The sequence below is a fragment of the Lutra lutra genome, chromosome 14 (assembly GCF_902655055.1).
Source record: "Lutra lutra chromosome 14, mLutLut1.2, whole genome shotgun sequence".
NCBI classification, from domain to species: domain Eukaryota; kingdom Metazoa; phylum Chordata; class Mammalia; order Carnivora; family Mustelidae; genus Lutra; species Lutra lutra.
In genome coordinates, this window is record NC_062291.1 from 1,523,695 (window position 1) to 1,543,067 (window position 19,373).

A 19,373-nucleotide genomic window follows, 5' to 3' on the forward strand; every position below is an offset into this window, starting at 1 on the left:
AAGAAAATCCTGGAAACAATGGTGGTACCCTCTTTTTTTCCCCCCCTTAAGCACTATTTATTTATTTATTTATTTGAAAGAGAGAGAGAGAGGCAGAAGGAAGAGGAAGGAGAGGGAGAGAGTGATAGAGTGTGCAGGAGCGAGAGAGGCAGCAGGAGAGGGAGAGAGAATCCCAAGCAGACTCCGTGCTGAGCATGGAGCCTGATGCAGGGCTTGATCCCAGGACCCCAAGATCGGGACTTGAGCTGAAATCAGGAGTTGGATGTTCAATGAACTGAGCTCCCCAGGCACCCCAGTGGTGCCCTCTTTTAAGATGCTTCATCCAACGTTTATTCAAGGGCACAGAGGGGAGAATTTAGATCTTGATGATTGGCTCAAAAAGCCGAATTCAAGCTAAAGAGGTTTTTGGACCACAATACCGATGTATTTCACGCATGGGAGAAAAACTATGTAAGTCTAAAAGTTTTAAAATAAACATAAATTTAAAGTTCTAAATAAACATAAAACTTCTAAGCGATAAGGAAGCATTGCTCCACATTTGATGACAGCAAAACTAAATGCCACATAGCAGAATGTACCTCTTCTAGCCAATGAAACCTTAGTTTAATAAAGCCCAGTGTATGTACATACTAGGTCACAATGTAAAATACATTTTTCCTATGGGTTGAGGTGTAAACATTTGAAAGCTCCTGTTTTAGGAACTTCAGTTAATGATGAAACCAAACCAAGCAACAGGCAAATTAAGTGATTCTTCCTTGCTTCCACATGTCTTGGTCTCTGCCCCCCTTTAAGGATTTCAAGAGATATCTGCTCCCCTCATCCCACTCTCCTCACCAACTTTTTATTCTTTCAGAAATGTTTCAAATATAATGAAATAAAACTTCTTTGTGCCACCTAATGAAGTTCTCAAGTGCACGTTGGGGTGACCACCGCCTAAGGCAAGAAACAGAAGATCCCTGGCACTCTGGCACCGCCTCCTGATCAGGACCCTTCCCTCTCTACAATTCTGATGTCGTCATACACATACTAAAATCTATACGGTCAGTTTTGATGGTTTGGGCTCTATGTAAATGGAACCATTCTGTAGGAATCATTTGTCTTTCTCTCTCTTCAGTCAACACTGTGAAGTTGGTGCTTACAGCTCTCATGTTTATTTTTTAGGGTCAAGTTTGTCATCCTTTCTATTCATGGACATTTAATTTGTTTCCAGCTTTGGGAAATGATAGACAGTGTGGTCATGGACATTGTCTTCTATGTATCCTGGTAGACGTGGATTGCTGGGAATAACAGAGCTCGACTTTCTTCAGTTTAGCTATGTAATACCGCACCCTCCACAGATAGGTTACAAACTGACATTCTCACCAGTGTGGGAAGGTCCAGATGCACCAACAATTGACATTGTCAGGCTTTTACAATGTTGTTAGTCTGAAGGGTGTTTAACAGTACCTCGTTTTAAATTTGCATTTCCCTGAGTAATACAAGGTTGAGTAATTTCTAATTTATTAGCCATTTTGGATTTCTTCTCTGAAGAAGTGCTTCCCTTTAAGACTTTTGCCTATGATTTTTACTCACTGATTTGTTGTTTTTCATATAGTTTAGAATTCTGCAGTCTGAGATGTTAGCCACTAGTCTCGGATGGTAATATAAATTAATAGAAAATTCAGTTCCTTACTTACACTATCCATATTTCAAATGCTCAATGGCTACATGGGGCTGGTAGCTACTTTATGGGATGGCAGAGAACTACAGAATGTCCCCCCTTACAGCAATTTCTACAGGAAATTTCTACAATTTCTACAGGAGAGAGACTACAGAACATTTCTGACCTCACACAAAGCTCTCTAGGACAGGACAGAACTAGAGAGCATTCCATTGTACAGCCAATCCCACCGCACGATGTTGCTCTAGACACTTGTCTCTGTTGCGCGTGCATTACAGGTATCTCCCCACATTCAGGGCCTGTCCATTAGTTCTTCCGTGGTTCTTTTGATGAATGAATATTTTGAGTTTAACCAATTTGTCCTTTTTGGATAGGGCTTTTTTTTCCTTTAGGAATTTCTTCCTATCCCAAGGTCATGAGGATGTTCTTTCGTGCATCTGGAACTGCTTTTGTGTATAGAGAGGTAAGGGTCCAATTTAATTTTTCCCCTATGGATTGCCAATTGTCTTACCCTGTGGTGCGAGCCCGTTCTTCCCCCTTCTCTGTATGCATCACCTGTCATAAATGAAGTGTCCGTATTTGTGTTTCTATTGCCTTTCCACTTTTCAATCCGTTCCAACGTCCTTTCCATTTCTGTTACTCAACCATAACTGCTGGGCTCAGATTGTTAGCCACCTGCCTACTATAATGTCATGGATACTCTCCAATCTTTATTTGAATTCTTGGTAGCATCAGGACAGTTGACTTTTTGTTGTTGTTGTTGTTAAGATTTCATTTTTAAGCAATCTCTACACCCAGCGTGGGGCCCCAACTTACAGTCCTGAGAGAGAGAGTCGCATGTTCGCCAGGGAGCCAGCCAAAGCCACTCCCCTACCACTCCTATTTTGAAGTACTTTCTTCTCTCGGCTTCTGGGACAGCTCCCTCTCCTGTTTTGCTTCCTTTGTTGGCTGCTTCTCCTTTCTGACCCATACCGGTTTAGTTGTGAGCCCTCATCTCTTTTTACGCCGTGCATACCGGTTTAGTTGTGAGCCCTCATCTCTTTTTACGCCGTGCTCTTGTCCTTGGTAATCACGTCCATTTGGAAGGCTTCAAATTCCAACCACATGCTAGTGACTCTTGCCTTTGTCAGGGGCAGAGTCAATGATTAGCTGGTCTAATGCAAGTTGGAGATGTTTGCTGGAACTTCTGGACATTTTTTCCTTGCTCTTAAGAGCGAGGAATGGGCAGTAAGCTCACATTCCCACTGGATATGAATGAGGGAGGAGTCTGGCCTTCACTGCTGTTGGTAGCCCTCTCCCAATGGGAAAAGTCAGGCTGTGAGGAAGCCAACCGCAGAAGAGAGCACAGCGGAGTTACAAAACACAAGTGGGGCCCTTAGTGAGTTGCCCGTGAAACCCACCTGACCTCTACACTGATACGTGAACCAATAAAATATCTTATTTTTAAACCACTTGGAGTCAGATTTTTGTCCCTAGTGGCAGAAAGCACTCTAATGAATCTAAGTCTGAAACTAGCATGTCAAGGTAGACCTCTGCTCTGAACTCCAGGTGTGTTTATCTAAATGCCTATCTGGTATTGTCACTTGGTTCTCTTATATGCACCTCACATTTCAGAGATCCCAACCTGCACTCTTGATCTTTGCCCAGAAACCTCCTCCTCCTCCAGGATTTTTATCACAATAAATGGTAACCTTATCCACCAAACTGCTCATGCCAGAAACGTGTGGGTCATCCATGATTCCTGTCTTTGCTCCCCATACAACCCACTGAAGTCTTGCCAACCCACCTCTAACATGTTCATTGGATGTGTCAACTTTTCTCCATTTCTACTGTGGCCACTCTAGTCCACACCATCCTCATCTCTCTCCTGGACAACTGCAAAGATCTTAATTGGCCTCCCTGCTCACTCTCATACCCTCAATCCCTATTCCTTACAGCTGCCAATTTTAATCAGTAATTATTTCACTTTCTATAGCGCAGCAGTTAGAATGGATTATGGGGTAGGACTGATGGGCTAGTTTTCTACTCTACACAAGAAATTACCCCAAACCTCAGTGATCTAAAACGACATTTGACATCTCACAGTTTCTGTCAGTTAAGAATGTGGGCAGACTTAGCTGGATACCTCTGTCTCAAGGTTGATCAGGAGGCTGCAGTCTTATCTGAAGGCTGAACCGGGACAGGATCTGCATCCAAGCTCCCTCGTGTGGTGGTTGGTGGGTCTGCGCAGGTTGTTGGTTAGAGGCTGCTTTTGGTTCATTGCCTGAGGGACCACTCCACATAGGGCAGCCCACAATATGGTCGCTGGCTTCCATCGGTTGGCTGTGTCCTGCAGTGCTTGGCACAGATGGGTTCAGTAAATGTTGCCTTGTGATCCTGTTGAAGTGCAAGTCCACTGCAAATGTGTCTATGTCTTCTTGCAGCCAGGGATATTATTAAGGTGGAACTTGGACTGGATCACTTCCCTGTTGTACGCCCATCAGTAGCTTCCATCCCACCTGGGATAGAAGCCAAACTTCTGAAGGGGCCCAAAGCCCTGACAGTTACCCAAACTTGTGTCATGCTGTTGTTCCTTACTCACATTGCTTCAGCCCCTGTGGACTTGAGTGTACCAGGTTCTTTCCCAGATGGAATCTGGACCATTCTTCCCTGAACTCTGCCTGGCTAAGTCCTGCTTGCCTTCCAGGTCCCAGCTTCATTACTAATTCTTCAGGGAGGCCTTCCTTGACTGCTTCATCTAAATTAGATTCCTGAGCATATTCTTCCATTGCACCCAGTGTAGCACTCCCTACTATTTGAAATTATATGTTTATTTACGGTATTACTTGATCGATATCTGCCTCCCTCTTTAAAGTCAAACCAGTTTTGCTTACTCTTGCATTTCTGCCCCCGACACAATGTCTGATCATAACAGATACATAGTTAATATAAAGATATCTCTTTAAGGAATTTCAGAATCACGGGAGAATATCTAAGTTGTCCTTCAATGGGTCAAACTGCCAAGGAACATCTGGATTCCTCAAATTCTATAATGAAGATTTTCTGTTTACCATAAACCAGTTTCAGACTCATTTGGTTGCTATGTAGGGGTCAATAATATGAATCCTTGCTGTGGGCTGGGCATAGATATAACGGACACTTTTCTAAAACATGCAACTGAAAGACAAGTTGAAGTACAGACTAATCTTTTAATCCATGTATTTAAATACCAATCTGGGTAATAGTAAAATTAGAAGCCTACATATTCAATGGATTTTTTTTTAATACAACCAAGGCATTTTTAATATATGAATAAAACAAATGAAAAGCTAGTAATCACAGCTATCCTTAGAAGCTGGATCTTGAATATATAAAAAAAATTTCAAATTGATTCCCATTTCATTCCTATTTCTTACTTTCCTTTGTCTCAACGTTCTCTTTCCTTTGGCCAGCGTACTGCTACATTGAAATTACAGTCAGGTTTTTCTGAGCCTATCAGCCTACGGAATTTCAAGAGGTTTGTTTTTTCCGTTTTGTTTTTGTTTTTGCTTTTTTTCCTGCAACATATATACATTGCAGAGATTTATCATTGTGGTTCATAATAACTGAATATTTTCAAGTTTCTTTTAATCATATATTGTTTAGGTTTGTTCTCACTGCCAGTTTCTGATCCTGCTAGATGCTGCAGACTTATCTGGCAAAGGGAAGCATGAGTCTTATAACTATTGCCAGGAACATTTAGTTACTAGTAACCTCAGGCCACTCTTTACCTGGTACTGTGGGAATGAGGGGAGACAAGAGCCTGGGGAAGGGCATGAACTCTGGAGCCACTCTTCCCAGATGGACATTCTGGCTTCATCGTTTACGAGCTCTGTGACCCTCTGGCAAAGTGACTTACTCCAACAGGGCCTTAGAATCCTCATCTTCAAAATGCAGACAAAAATGGCGTTTATCTCACAGGGTTTTATGGAGATAAAAAGTTAATTTTCATAAAGCTCATGGAATGGTTTCTGGTAGATAGTAAGCACTACATATATATATATGTATATATATGTTGTATATTCATATTTCCTTTTTGGGGTTTGTTGCCTCCCCCAAAAAAGTTTTTTCTGCAGCACCTGGGTGGCTCCATAGTTAAGTGTCTGCCTTTGGCTCAGGTCATGATCCCAGAGGCCTGGGATCGAGCCCCGCCTGGGGCTTCCTGCTCAGCGTGGAGTCTGCTTCTCTCTCCCTCTGCCTGCCACTCCCCCTACTTGCACTCAAACTCTGTCAAATAAATAAATAAATAAATAAATAAATAAATAAATAAATAATCTTAAAAAAAAATAAAAATAAAAAAAGGTTTTTCTATCATCAGGGCTGTATCCTCCAGCTAGAACTTGAGGATACTGCATACAGAGCTTCTACGTAACACATTGAAGCTATGGGACCGTTCCACGTTGTGTATAGATAATAGAGCTTCTCTGGGCTTTGGCTATTTCATCTACAAAACGGTAGTATCACCAGCCCTGTCCGCCTAACAGACTTGCTCTGAAGAGAAAATAAAACACAAGACAGCAACCTGAAGAGTGTGTTCTTATGCATCCTTGTGGCCATAAACATACATATGTATCCCTTATGATAGTTCTAAGATTCTGGGAGCGTTGTGAGGGGCTTTCTATAAAGTCAAGTTATCCCACACTAAAGTTAGTTCAAAAAAAGAGGCCAAACGTGCAGAACATTAAGAGGCTGAATTCAAATGACAAAGTATATACATGATCAGTCATTTGAAGACTGAGCAACCTAATACATTTTTGTGTTTAATAAAAAAAAATTTTGCATTAAAAAACAAACACAAAGCCTTTCCAAATCATCCACGATCAGTGGTATTTTCACTTCTGAGAATGATTCGGCCCAATTTAGGGATTTTATTGGTTCTAGCAATATACCAGACAATTTAACCTAAGAGTTCACTTATTGTAGATAAGAACACATTTGAATTCTATCTGGGCTTCTTCACTGCACACTATGTGATGTATTTCAAATACATCAGTTTTTATGAATGAGAAACATCTCCTATTAATCAGTATCTAAGGCTCAACTAAGTTTTTTTTTTTTTTTTTGGCATAGAATTCTAGAGTCTTCCATTAATTTCCTCATAATCCTTGGTGTTCTTGCCAGGAAATTTTGTTTCACAGTACATTTAAAAAATTCTGGCATCATTTAAATTTTTGAACGAGTCTTTTATCTGGAATTGTTTGAGAAATAGTTAACTTAATTACATAGCAGAGTTCTTAAGCCCCTTAGAAATTTTATAATGGGGATCATTAAAGAAAACTGGAAGTGGGATCTTCACAAATTAGTCTGGATGGTAAAATATATGTTGTCTCCTGTTGGCAACTGACAATCTTGGATATATAAACAGTAGTAAATGTTACCAATAATTCCCGTGAACGCCAAGAGGAATCACAATTCAAAGTAAGCCGAACAGAACACAGGAACAGGTGGGAGTGCCCCTGAGTTGGGGCCAGTCTGGCTGACATGATCAGCTATTATCCCCAAGAAAGGTGGGCTGCACGTCACCCCAGGAGAGGCCACACACCCGCCTGTCCTCACGGGTTAAATGAGATGACAACACTTTTTTTTTCTTTTTTTTGGAAACTAAATACATTTTAATAGAAAACAAAATACAAAATAACTCTTTTCAGAAAACAGAAATATTTAATCCTTTTTTCCACGAATTTGAACTCGCTTTATCCTCAAAGCACAGTTTTGGATGCGTGCGTATGTACTTACGATTTGTTTCACAAAGTGTTCGTTAAACCGCTATTGCAATGCAGGAGGTGGGAGCCAATGATGGCAGGAGGAAAAGACGTTGAGAGAGCCTCGCACCTCCAAATAAATGGGCATTTGGAAATTTCACATCTTCTAATTCTATCTTTTGACTTATCGCTTCCAATCCTTTTCATTTCTTTACCGCCATCTGTCCTTTCAGAGAACTGTTCATACAAGTGCAGCCGTGAGGAACCTCTTCCTCTCCCACCATCACTGCGGGAGCCCAGGACTTTCTCAAACCAACCCTCCCCCCACCCGCCCCACTTCTAGACATGTCAGCCGGAGTGATCCATCCATCACCCAGAAAGTTTCCCTTTCTCCCCAAACACTGTGCTACCCAATTCTCTGAATTCCCTGAACCTCAAGATTCCAAGTATCACAGCCAGTGCCAGGAGTAAAACCTGAAAGATGAGAGCAGAGAAGGCCCCTCTGCCAGTGCTAGGTTTCCTCTTCTCAATAATAATAATAATTATAATTATAATAATAAAAAATCCTGGTTCTCTGTAATTACGGAAAAGGAGAGACTTTTTGCCAGGATGACCCCTGCCCCCGGTCCTAGTTCCCAGCCCCGCCTTCCTACACCAGTAAAGAGCCCCCCGGCACCGGCCGACGGAGCAGCCGTGAGCCTGTGGCACCGCTCCTCGTAAGGGTGCCCTACAACCATCCTCGGACCCAAACGCAGCACCCGGCGGCGAGGTAAGCAGCATCTCTTACGCGCGGGAAAATGAGACAGAGACACGAAGGTGCTCACACGAGGACACGGGCGGGATCTTTGTGGGAACTCGCAGTCTGACCTCTGGAGCCTCTTCCTTCTCCATCTCATGTCCAATCACAGCACCTTCCCCCTCCGGTCCTTCGACATTATGGGGGGGCGGGGGGACAGCGAGCGAAGGGGTGACGAGCTCAGGATGTTTGCATGGGATAGAGGCAGGGGTGGGGGGAGCAGGGGTGGGGGGGAGAAGCAGGGAGTCTTTCACAGTCAGTCAGTGATTCGATCTCAATGTGTCCTAAGACTGGCAGCCCGGAGGCTTTCCACGACTGCCCCAGTCCCTTACGACAAAGATTAAAAAAAAAAATTTAATGTTCCTGATTCTCTTGTGTGATTCCAGTCACTAGAAGGAGGTTGCAGGCCATGAACTGCACGCTCAGCACGTTGCTCATCTGCCCGGTGTACACGCCCACGAGTTCGCCCGAGGAGCCGTCCGCGGGTGCACTGCAGTGCGTGTTCCTGATGTCCCAGACGCGCACGGAATTGTCCATGGACGCGGACGCAATCAGGCTGCTGTCCGGGCTGAAGGTGAGGCTGGTGATATTGTCCGTGTGGCCCCTCAGTTCTTTATAAAGGGTCCCAGAGGCCAAGTCCCATAGCTTCAGCCGCTGGTCCTCGCCGGCTGATGCCAAGTACTTACCGTTGGGAGAGAAGGCAAGAGAGAGCACAGGGCCACGGTGGCCCGTGAAGAGCCTCACTGAGTTGCCCTGTTGAGCGCTCCACAGCCGGACAGTCTTGTCGGTCGAGCCCGTGGCTAAGTAGTTTGAATTAGGGTGGAATTTGACACAGTCCACATCTGCCAGGTGTCCGGCATATATTCTCAGCGGGTACGTCCGATCAAATGACCACAGCCTTGCGGTGCGGTCATGGGACCCGCTGGCAAAGTACAGGCTATACGGGCTAATGTCCAGGTCCCACACAGGGTAGGCATGTCCTTGGTACAACACAGTGTTGGTGAAACTGCCGAGGTCCCAGTACCTAATGGACATGTCTTCAGAACAAGAGAGCAACCCTGAGCTGTCTGCAAGGAACCTGGTGCTGTATACTGGTCCACAGTGTCCCCGGAGGATCTTCATCTCTGTGCCCGCATTGTCATCCTCATCATCCTGGGGACAGTGGGGGGAGGGGCGGGTGGCAGAGAGACACACAAGGGAAACATGTTTAGTGGTCTGCCATGAAAACCAAACAGTCCAGCAAAAAGAAAAAGAAAGAAAGAAAAAATAAAAAGCCACTACTTGAGAAATAGCTTCTGCCCAGTAGATGACAGTGGTCTTGTCCTTAAGGGCGACCCCAGGAAAACAACTCACAATTGCACAACGAAACACAAAGTCTCGTGCAACTTACAAATTGTCTTCCTCAAGTCTGTCTTGTAGCTAAGACTCCATCAAATTAAAGGTACACAAATGCCAAGCTATCATTACATGGTAACGACTGTGGACCTTACTGTCAGGCTGGGCGGAACAGGTTTCCAAGGCTGCTTCAGAGATCGCCCACGGTCACTTCCACTGTTAATCCTGACAGACGTCATTTGGAAAGATTTACGGCTGAGTTTACATTAAGTTCTCAGATTCTTTTATTCTGTGGGCCTGTCTTCATCTGGTTTTAGCTGCTTTCTAAGCCACATTGCTGTCTTTTTCAACTCCACTAAGAAAATTTCTGGCACGTTCATTACTCCCATGAGTAGGGTCAGTGATGAAGGTAGACGTGGTCTCACTTTAAAATTTACATGAAACTGTTGTAGGAGGTTAGCCAAAATAAAGCCTGGACGTATCAGAACAAACAGCGGACCAGAAAGGCGCAGCTATCAGTAAGCAACACTCATACCTTGTGACCAGGCATAAACTGCCAGTGTCCAAAAAGAAATAAAGATGAAGTTTTAAAACTCTGACTTTCTGGAGGGTCTCAAACATTTTCCCAAGCGAGGCATGGGTTCAGAATGGCTTTAAAAAAGCCGAGTGACTCATGGGATTCTTGGAACTAAATTCCCATGTGTGGGGACAGACAAGAAGACAACCACTCGTGGTACTGAGGGAGGGAGTTCCCCTTCCTCACCCTCTTCCCCACAAGGACAGTATCTCTGTTCAAAATCCATTTTCCCTTCATTCCCTCACAGACAAGCTCCTTAACACTACAGCTGTCTCTACCCAAGAATTCACAAATGAAAATGAAAATGAAAATGAAAATTCTATTGCATTTCATTAAATGCCAGAAGAAGGAGGAGTAAGAAGAGTCCTGAACCAATAGGCTTTGTTAGCTGAGATATAAATACGTCTGTAGGCCTTAAGTTCCTGTACAGGAAAATTGCATCTTTTAAACTCCCATTTGAAAACTATTAAATTCAAAATAAAACAAACGCCTTCAATGTGTACAGATTTCAGAAAAAGTTAAGAGAAAATAAACACTGATGTCTATGAATATTCAAAATGGCTATTCCAGACACTCAACATTAAAAATACATAAGCGTTTGGGAGCTTAACGTTCTACCGCGTGTTACCAAGAATATTAGTAATTTTCCTTCCAAAAGAGGTTACGACAACACTTCAAAATTTCAAGGATGACTCACTGCTGTACACCAGGAAGTTTATATAAAAACTGTGGGAACAAAAAACGACCCCAGATGAATTACACCGAGACCCTTTGGAAGTGAGTGGTGGATTAAAGGGCATGTTACCATCTCTGGGGCTTAAGTGGTCTTCCTTTGGAGCAGGAAGTTAGGGAAGCAGGTCTTCAGCTCCTTAGTGGGGACCTAAACAGCGTGCTCAGAGACGGGACGAGGAGGGTGCGCCAGGAGTCAAGCTGGCACTTCCCAGGGGTCTTGATGACTGCCTCGAGCACATGGACAAGTGGACTCTATGGACCAGGAGATGGGGAAACCAGAGCATTCATGCTGGCTATCACTATCAGCTCTTTGCCAGGACCACAGCTTAAAATAACCCAGCCACATTTTCTTCTGTGGCTCAACCCAGTCCCACAAGGGCCTCAGCACAGAGCTAAAACTCTGAACAAGCAGCTGATTCACACATGCCCAGCTCCAGATTCTCTCTTTCCTTCCTTCCATGCTCACAGGGCAAAACCCCAAATTCCCTACAACTGACTGAACACCCTCGAGTAATGGGCATGCATCCCAAACACGAATTTTTAATTTGTCAAGTATATTCGTGTCATGATAAATCATACTATGTACATTATACGACATGCACAAAGAAGTTTAAAAGTAATAAGAAAAGTAAGTATAAAAAGACTTTCAAAGCTTATCTTCTGTACCCCTGTGCCATAGTTTGCTAAGCCCTGCTTTATATATACTATGGAGGCCCTAAAAATCTCACACTTGTTACAGATGTCTGCTCCTGGACTAGGGGGTTCAGAGTGCCTCAGCTCAGCTCCAGGGTACTTTTTGGGGTCTGAAATGTAGCCTTGGGCTGTTCTCCCAACATTAGCTTCCAATGGAACTGAAAGAAATTAAATCTGGCTGGGCTTGGGGCTGGGTTAAGACTTGGAAGCAAGTGGGGGGTTGCTCTCTCTGGGAGGGATGACGGTGGCCTGAACTAGAAAAGGCGGCTACTGGCTAGCTGAGCTGAACATGTGCTGTAAGTGTAAAACACACCAGATTTCCAAGACTGAGGACAAAAAAGGAGAATGTAACAGATTTCATTAATAATCTTTTAATATTGCTTACACGTTGAAATAATATTTTGGCCATACTGGATTGAATAAAATACATTGTTAAAATTAATTGACTATTTCTTTTTACTTTTTCCATGTGGCTACTAGAAAAATCAAAGTTACAAACATGGCTCACATTATATTCCTCTAGGCCAGCACAGACCTACATGACCATTTTATATACAAATCACAGAACTGAATATTATACAACACTGACTTCTTTACTTTTGAAACTTAAAGACTGCTGGGTTGGGGGAAGGCTCACTAGCCAGTACATGAACCCAATACTGGTGCTGCAGTGCTGGCCTAGGAGGGCGGGAGGCGGGCAGTGATGAGGGTGACCATGTGCACATACCTGAAACGAAGAGCAAATCCTTGATCTGGTATCTGTGGTTTTGCCATGTTGCTCACATATTAAAAATACATAGTTACCAATCAACGATGGTAAAAGTTGGACTTCATTTCCAACTCCGTTTAGTGTGGAACAGAGGACAGAGGGTCTCAGACAGGATGGGGGCTACTGGTCCTAGCAGGAGGAGGGGCACTGCTATGCCAATTAATAGCATTTCAAAGGTTAATCTAGAAATATTTTTAAGTTGCAGGTATCAGAAGCTATATGGCAGTGCTGTAGATCCAGTTTTATTTGGCTTAATAAAAAATTTTATGCCCTCATAGAAGCTTTTGATTACTGTTTTTGACTTTCTAAAATGGAGATATAATTCATGTACTATAAAATTCACTCTTTTAGGAAGTATAATTCAATGGCTTTTAGTATACTCACAGAGTTATGCAACTATCACCAATTCTCTACTACAGAACATTTTCATCACCTCAAAAAAGAACCTTTTACCCATTAGTCACTGCCTATTTCCCTGTCCCCAGCCCCTGGCCACCATCAATCTGCTTTCTGTTTCTATGGATATGCCTATTCTGGATATTTCCTAGAAATGGAACCATATAGCATGAGGGCCTTTGTGGCTGGCTTCTTTTACTTAGTTAGCACAATGTTTACAAGGCTCATCCACAACACAGCATGTCTCATGTGGATGCACTCCTTTCTATGGCAGAACAATATTCTATTGCACGGATATATCCCATTTTGTTTATCTCTTAATCAGCTGGCTGACACTTAGGCTACTCCCACTTTTTGGCAATTATGAATAATGATGTTATGAGCATTCATGTACAAGTTTTTGTGGGGACTTGTTTTCAATTCCTTTGGGTAGATACCTAGAAATGGAATCCATAGGTCTGGTCAATATTTTAAATACCCACTAGTAAAACATTTATCCACTAATTTATGCGGCCGCTATTCCTTCAGGAAGATTAAGGTAGAGGTTGCAAACTGGCTTTTTAGTTGGGTTTTCATGAGGTTTCATAGTTCCTACCATCTCTCTGATCCAGGGAGCTTTAAATGTTGACAGTTACCTGCTTGGATTCTACAGGTATGTGAATTTGTGACCTCTGCACTGAGAGTTTCTATTTTAATTGTGAATTCTATAAGGAAAACAAAAAGTCCATGTTCTCATTGAAGAAATATTAAAAACTAACTACCAGAACTGATTTGTACCTTGCTTTTCCTCAAAATGTTCCTTATCAGGAACAACAACCACACCCCCCACCCTCCCACCAAAAAAACCCCGAATCAAAAAACCCAAAGAACACCCCCCAAAACCAAAAACCACCCCCCCCGAACTCCATCAACAACAAAAACTTTTGTAAACTGCTATGACAAAATGGGTGGGGGATGTAGAAATCCCAAACAGGAAACTCCTAGACAACATTAGAAGATCGCAACTTTAGTTCTAAAATGAAACAAAAGTTTGTTCACAAGGAAAGCAGTACCTTTATACTGTAGCAGAATCTACAGTACTTTCAATGTGGACAACTGGGATTACATCAGGAAGATACTTAAAGTATCTTCTTTTGGAGTGGAACAGCACCTCCCACCAGAGCTCTTGTCTCCCGGGTCTGGGCACTCTCTTCCTGCTGCCACTCCCCTAGCTCAGGCCATCATAATCCCGAGTACAGCCTGTGCCGAGCTGCTCCCTATGTAAGCCCTCCCAACTCTAGCCTGCTTGAATTTCTCTCACTTCCTGGAATCCATCATGTTATTCTTTACTTCTGGTCTTCAAATGCATACCTTCCAAAGTCTGGAAATCTTCACAGAGTAAGTCACAGAGCTAATTTTCAGTGGTAGCCAGGGTAGATAGAATCTTAAACTTTTTTTTTTTTTTTAGTCTAATGTTCTTTCCCTCTTTGTATCTACCTTTCTGTCTTTGCTATCTTCCTTTATATTAATTTGTAATGCTGAGAATAATCTCCAAACACAGTGTCAGTGGAATAAAGTCAGTGGAAAAATATTTTTCCTTGTATTTACAGAAAGTTGTAAATGAATGATGCCAGTGTCCTTCAGTCGTATGTGAAGAACGCTCAACAGGCTAGAATTGTCTCCTAGGAAAACAAATTTTAAAACTCAAATCTATGTGCAATAAAAAAATTTTGGAGGGTACTAAAAAATCCTAGAAATCAAAGTGTGTACATTGGCATGTAGGCCTTTTACTCATCACAACAAACTCCTCTAATTATATTGTCAGAGTCGCAAGAAACAAAAATTCAAGGACCATGCTACTGGAAGGTGACTAAGAAAACAAGAATGGGAAAAAAGGGCTTATTTTGTGCATCTAATATTCTTGGTATCCTGGTCACCTGTGGAAATTAACTTGAATGTTGGTTTTTTGTTTGTTTGTTTTGTTTTGACTCCTTAATTTCTCTACCCCGTGCAAATAATTTTCCATTGAAAGTAACCTGAGGCAGAGCTACCTGAATTTCAGTGGTGAGATGACAAAAATATTCTTGCTCTCAGCTTTCGTGGGGCCACTTGCAGGGGAAGTTAACTCTGTGAAATTCAATTTTCTCTCTCTTTGTGCAACTTTGTGACCTGAAACGCAGGCCACTCAGCCTGACCTTTTCAGTAACCACCCCAAATCATTACACTGACTGATGGATAAAATAGCAACTACACTTCCTGTGCACTTTTCAAAATGGGGCTGGGGAACACCCTGGAGCACATGAAGCTAGAGGACGTGCCCTGGCCTCAGGCCGGTAGCACCCCGTGCTGGTGAGGGTAAGAGCAACCAGTGTTCTCGTTACTGCTGATGAGACTGGCAAGTGACAATATTCATCACAATTTAAAATGCAGATCCTCTGACCCAGTAATGCTACTCCTAATTGTTTATATTTGCATAAATGTACACACACACACACACACACACACACACACACACTTAGTGTAAATCTTAATATTAGCTAAAGGTCTTTAATTAGGCTTAGCAGTGTTATCCATATTCAGACAGTAATAAAGACTGACCAATCATTAATAATGTTCCGTTAATGTTGTTAAACATAGTTTTCATCTCTTCCAAGGTTAGGCATGAGCAGGAATTCAGCGGTTACAGGTTACATGGGAATTAGTCTGGCCTTAGCTATACGATGGAGGAAATAATCAAGTCCATTCTCCACAAGAGCTGTCATGTTTGGTAAGAATTCTAAGCAAATTAGTAAGGCAGGTGTAGGGAAGAAAAATGATATTCATACCTCCTCCTCCAGAATGTCACAAGCCAAGTGGATGCGGGACACGTCTACTGGATGGGGTTCTGATTTTAACTTCTTGGATCGTAAACTCCACAGTTTTATACAGGAGTTGTCAAACCCCGCAGCAAGCAGCTTGCTATCTGGGGAGATTTCTGCAGTGTTCAACAGCTGCTCTGTGTTATAGAAGGCATAGAAACAGATGGTGGTGAGGGAGGGAGGGCCATCCTTGACGCGCTTAATGCTCTCCTGCAAGACCTCCAGGGCAGCCTCGTTCTGTAGAATAGGGGCAGGCATGTCGGTGGGCTCAAGGCCGCTGCCCTCACTCCGAGAGGAGCTGCCGCTGGCGTAGAGCTGGTAATCTGTTCTCTTGGCGGGCTGCACGTCAAGATGGATATGTAAGGTGAGGACTTTGCACAGGGCGGTGTTGTTGTCACTTTGGAGGTAGCGGATAAGGTAGTCGTAGCTGTCTTCCTGGAGACGCACCACGTACTTGTTATCTAGGAATGCTCGAAGCTTGAAGTTAGACAGGATGTCCTGGATGGTTTGAGTGGTCTGTAGCTGCTCAATGACATCCTTCTGGCTAGCGTTCTGCAGAAACATTCCGTGGAAGCGGCTGTAAAAACTTTCCACTGTGCTCTTCGGACTATTCTGGACCAGGTTGAGATGGAGGTAGACAAAGAGAGGATAGAGGAGAGGCATCACTTCGTGGCTATGCTGGGAATCAGAATCTATAACGGAAAAAAGTGAGGGCTTTATCATTGGTATAATTTCAAAGAATAATGTGGCCCTCCTGGGGAGCCCACCATCACACAACACATTCTGGTCAGTACTGCTGATTGAAAGAGAAGCCCAACATAAAATTATGGAAACTCAAAGTCCAAGCCTTTTGACCAAAGAAGGAAGAGCAGGGACTCTGAAGTCCAGCAAACCGGGCCTGGAAGTTGGTCACAAATCGGGAATTTGATGCCCAGAGAGGGCAAGTGACTTGCCTAAATTCTCCCAACACTTCACGGCTTGTCCCCAGGTCTTCAAGGTTCACGGTTTCTCCCCAACACATTAGTGTTTCTCAGATTGGGAGGCACAGACCTCTGAGGGTCCGTAGTTATATTCTTGGGAGACTGTGAGTTCTTCACAGAAACTTTTTGGTTGGATAATTTCTAAAAACAATGAACAAGGGCATATTCATAATTATTCGGCTGGCCATGAAGCAAGGACTGACATACGATTTTAGTGCTCTATTTTGTTTTGTGATTACTTTTGGCCTCCATCATCCAACAGGATTATCAGAGTACTTATTTTAGTGAGTTCATGGACATGCCTAGCTACCCAGGCTGGCACGCCCTAACACTAAGATGACAACACTCACCCAAAACCATTCCATATCTGCCAGTGTAATCATTCTGATTAGGTTGGCTAAAAAGTAAACCTACTCTTCTGCAGTGATAATTACAAATGAGACATATTCATGTCATTAAGATTAAGCCATTTACTGATTTGAGACTTGAACACCACGTGACTACGTGACTGAGGATGTTCCCAAGTGTCCAGCTTTAGCTGCCACAGGCGAGTGAGAAAAGCACAGAGGTGTTTGTGACGCCCAAGTATGTGAGGGCGGGGGGAGCTGTGATGGCACAGAGGTCCAGCAGCCACTCCACCAGAGGCCAGCAGGGGCAGCAGGACTGACGCAGGGCATAAGCGCCTTGGGAAGCTGAAGACAGACTAGGCTGTGTCACAGCCATCGGGACTGCCTCCATGACCCTGGGGAGCAGCAGGCGAGTTCTGGCAAAATCTATCCATTATATTCACTTGCTGATAATTTGAACTTTATTGCTTTTGTGGTTTTGCTTGTACTTTACTTGTGAGTTTCGGTTTCATACAGAAATACAGTCACCATAAAAATTTTATATCTTGCGTAACGTTTGTGCATATTTAAGTAAATTAATATCAAAATGCTTTAGGTCAGCACTTAGTACTTCTGCTAGCATTTTTTTTTTTTTTTTCCTTCATGAAAAAGAATCCATCTATGGCTCAAAATCAGGAACATTACATTAGGGAACCTTGCCTCCCCAATTTGATGATGAATGACCCCAGCATGCTCTCTCTGCCTAATACCCTACTTCACTTAATCGCAGGTGAATTTCATAATATGTGTATTTTAGAATAAATGTGTCCCTACTCAAAGACATATTTAGAAAATGAACTTAAATTACAATGATGATTCCAATAAACTTAAGACTGTTACCTGGCCACTTTGGGCTCCTCATGTCTTTAATAGGCCAAGAAGGGAGTTACGGTGCTGGCTGGGGTGACTGATCCTGACTACCAAGGGGACACTGGACTGCTAGTCCAGTAAGGTAGCAGGTAAGGCAGAGTATGTCTGCACTAAAGGAGATCCCCCAGAGCATCTCTTTGTATCATTCTGCCCTGTGGTTAAGGTTACTGGAAAGCTATAAAAATCGAATCCAGGTAGGACCAGTAACGGCCTAAGACTCTTCAGAAATGAGATTTAGAAAAAAAAGGAAAAGAAAGAAAGAAATGAGGTTTCATCCTATCCAGGTCATCCTATCCAGTAAAGAACCAGGACCAGCTGAGGTGTTTGCTGAAGGCAAAGAAAATGCAGAATGGGTAGTGGAAGAAAGCAGTTAAATACCAGCTATGAAGTATGTGACTAGTTACAGAAACTAAGACTAATTATTTAAGTTACCCTCCCTATTTTATTATGAATATGTGTGTGTATATATTTACACATATCTTTGTTTCCTTCCTTCTTTGTTCCCTTATCAGGTACATAAGTTACCCTTACTTTGTTTCAGAGTACTTAAGTTCTGTTAATGCTACACCATAGTATTTGAGTTACAGGACATCAAGGAGAAGAGTAAATCACCTAAGGACTTTGCTTTCTCTTCTGGGGAAGGGATTCATGCATTTTTGGTTGTATCCAGGAGAGCTATACAATGTTAGGTGGATTAAAGACCTTGTTAATTGTTATCTGGAGATTAAGTATGGTTTAAGGGGATAGAGATGGGTACCAAATTGAACTGGGGGTAGACTTGGGGGTGGTTAATTCTGTGCCATCTTGGCTGGGCCACAGTGCCCAGATACTTGGTTAAAACATTATCTAAATGCTTCTGTGAAGGTATTTTTTAGGTGAGATTAAGGTAAATTAGCAGACTTTGAGGAAAGCAGATTACCCTCCATAATGTGGGTGAGCCTTGTCCAATCAGCTGAAGGCCTTCTGAGAACAAAGGCCGACGTCCCCAGAAGAGGGAATTCTGCCAGCAGATTGACTTTGGGTTTGAGCTGCAGTTCTTCCCTGGGTCTCCAGCCTGCCTTCCTGTCTTGCAGATTTTGGACTTGCTAGTTTCCACAAGTACATGAGCAAATTCCTTAAAATATATCTTTCTGTTTATACATCCTATTGGTTCTGTTTCTATGGCGGATCCTGACTAATTCAGATTTTGGTATTTCCTTAAATGCTATAATTCTTTGGAAGACCTTTGGAAAAAATTTTTCCCCAAAATACTAATGAAAAACACCAAAAAACCCCAAAACTCAACCCTTACAAATTACACAATGAAGAACTATTTGCAATTCCTTAAAATCTTAGTTTTAGGGTTCTTTTTCAAAATAAGAGGCATTTTAGTTTAATAAGTCTAGGGAAAAAAAACCCCAAAACAAAAAAAAGCAACCCAGCCACCAAGAGATAGGGCTGCATTACTTTAAACTTACTGTAATTCACTGCTGTTTCAGCTCAGTTTCAAAATTGTTTAATTGTTCTCTCTTGTCTGAAGAGAACAGCATATCAGGTATAAAATAAAATTATGATCAACATATTCATGATGTGGAACAAAGACTCACATAAGGTTTAATTCTCATTTTTAATCTCATTTCCTT

The 19,373-nt window shown here is 42.6% G+C and overlaps 1 protein-coding gene and 1 long non-coding RNA gene across 9 annotated transcripts in view; one reads left to right on the top strand and one right to left on the bottom strand.

The window, feature by feature from the left end:
* LOC125084324 (uncharacterized) overlaps positions 1-7,744 on the top strand; it is a 34,608-nt gene extending 26,864 nt beyond the window's left edge. For both annotated transcript variants that reach the window (XR_007122598.1, XR_007122599.1), the window contains 2 exons: positions 854-2,123; positions 7,614-7,744. This is a non-coding gene — a long non-coding RNA (uncharacterized LOC125084324). The remainder of the gene's footprint in view (positions 1-853; positions 2,124-7,613) is intronic.
* The window catches only part of TAF5L (TATA-box binding protein associated factor 5 like), a 29,855-nt gene continuing 17,749 nt past the window's right edge, over positions 7,268-19,373 (bottom strand). For 6 of the 7 annotated variants that reach the window (XM_047701493.1, XM_047701495.1, XM_047701496.1 and 3 more), the window contains 2 exons: positions 15,483-16,207; positions 7,318-9,328 (listed from right to left, as the gene is read on the bottom strand). In XM_047701493.1, coding sequence (XP_047557449.1) covers positions 8,531-9,328; positions 15,483-16,207 — 1,523 coding nt within the window. In that variant the 3' untranslated portion in view covers positions 7,318-8,530. Of the gene's footprint in view, positions 9,329-15,482; positions 16,208-19,373 lie in introns of all 7 variants that reach the window. The other variant, XM_047701497.1, reaches the window with a different exon arrangement.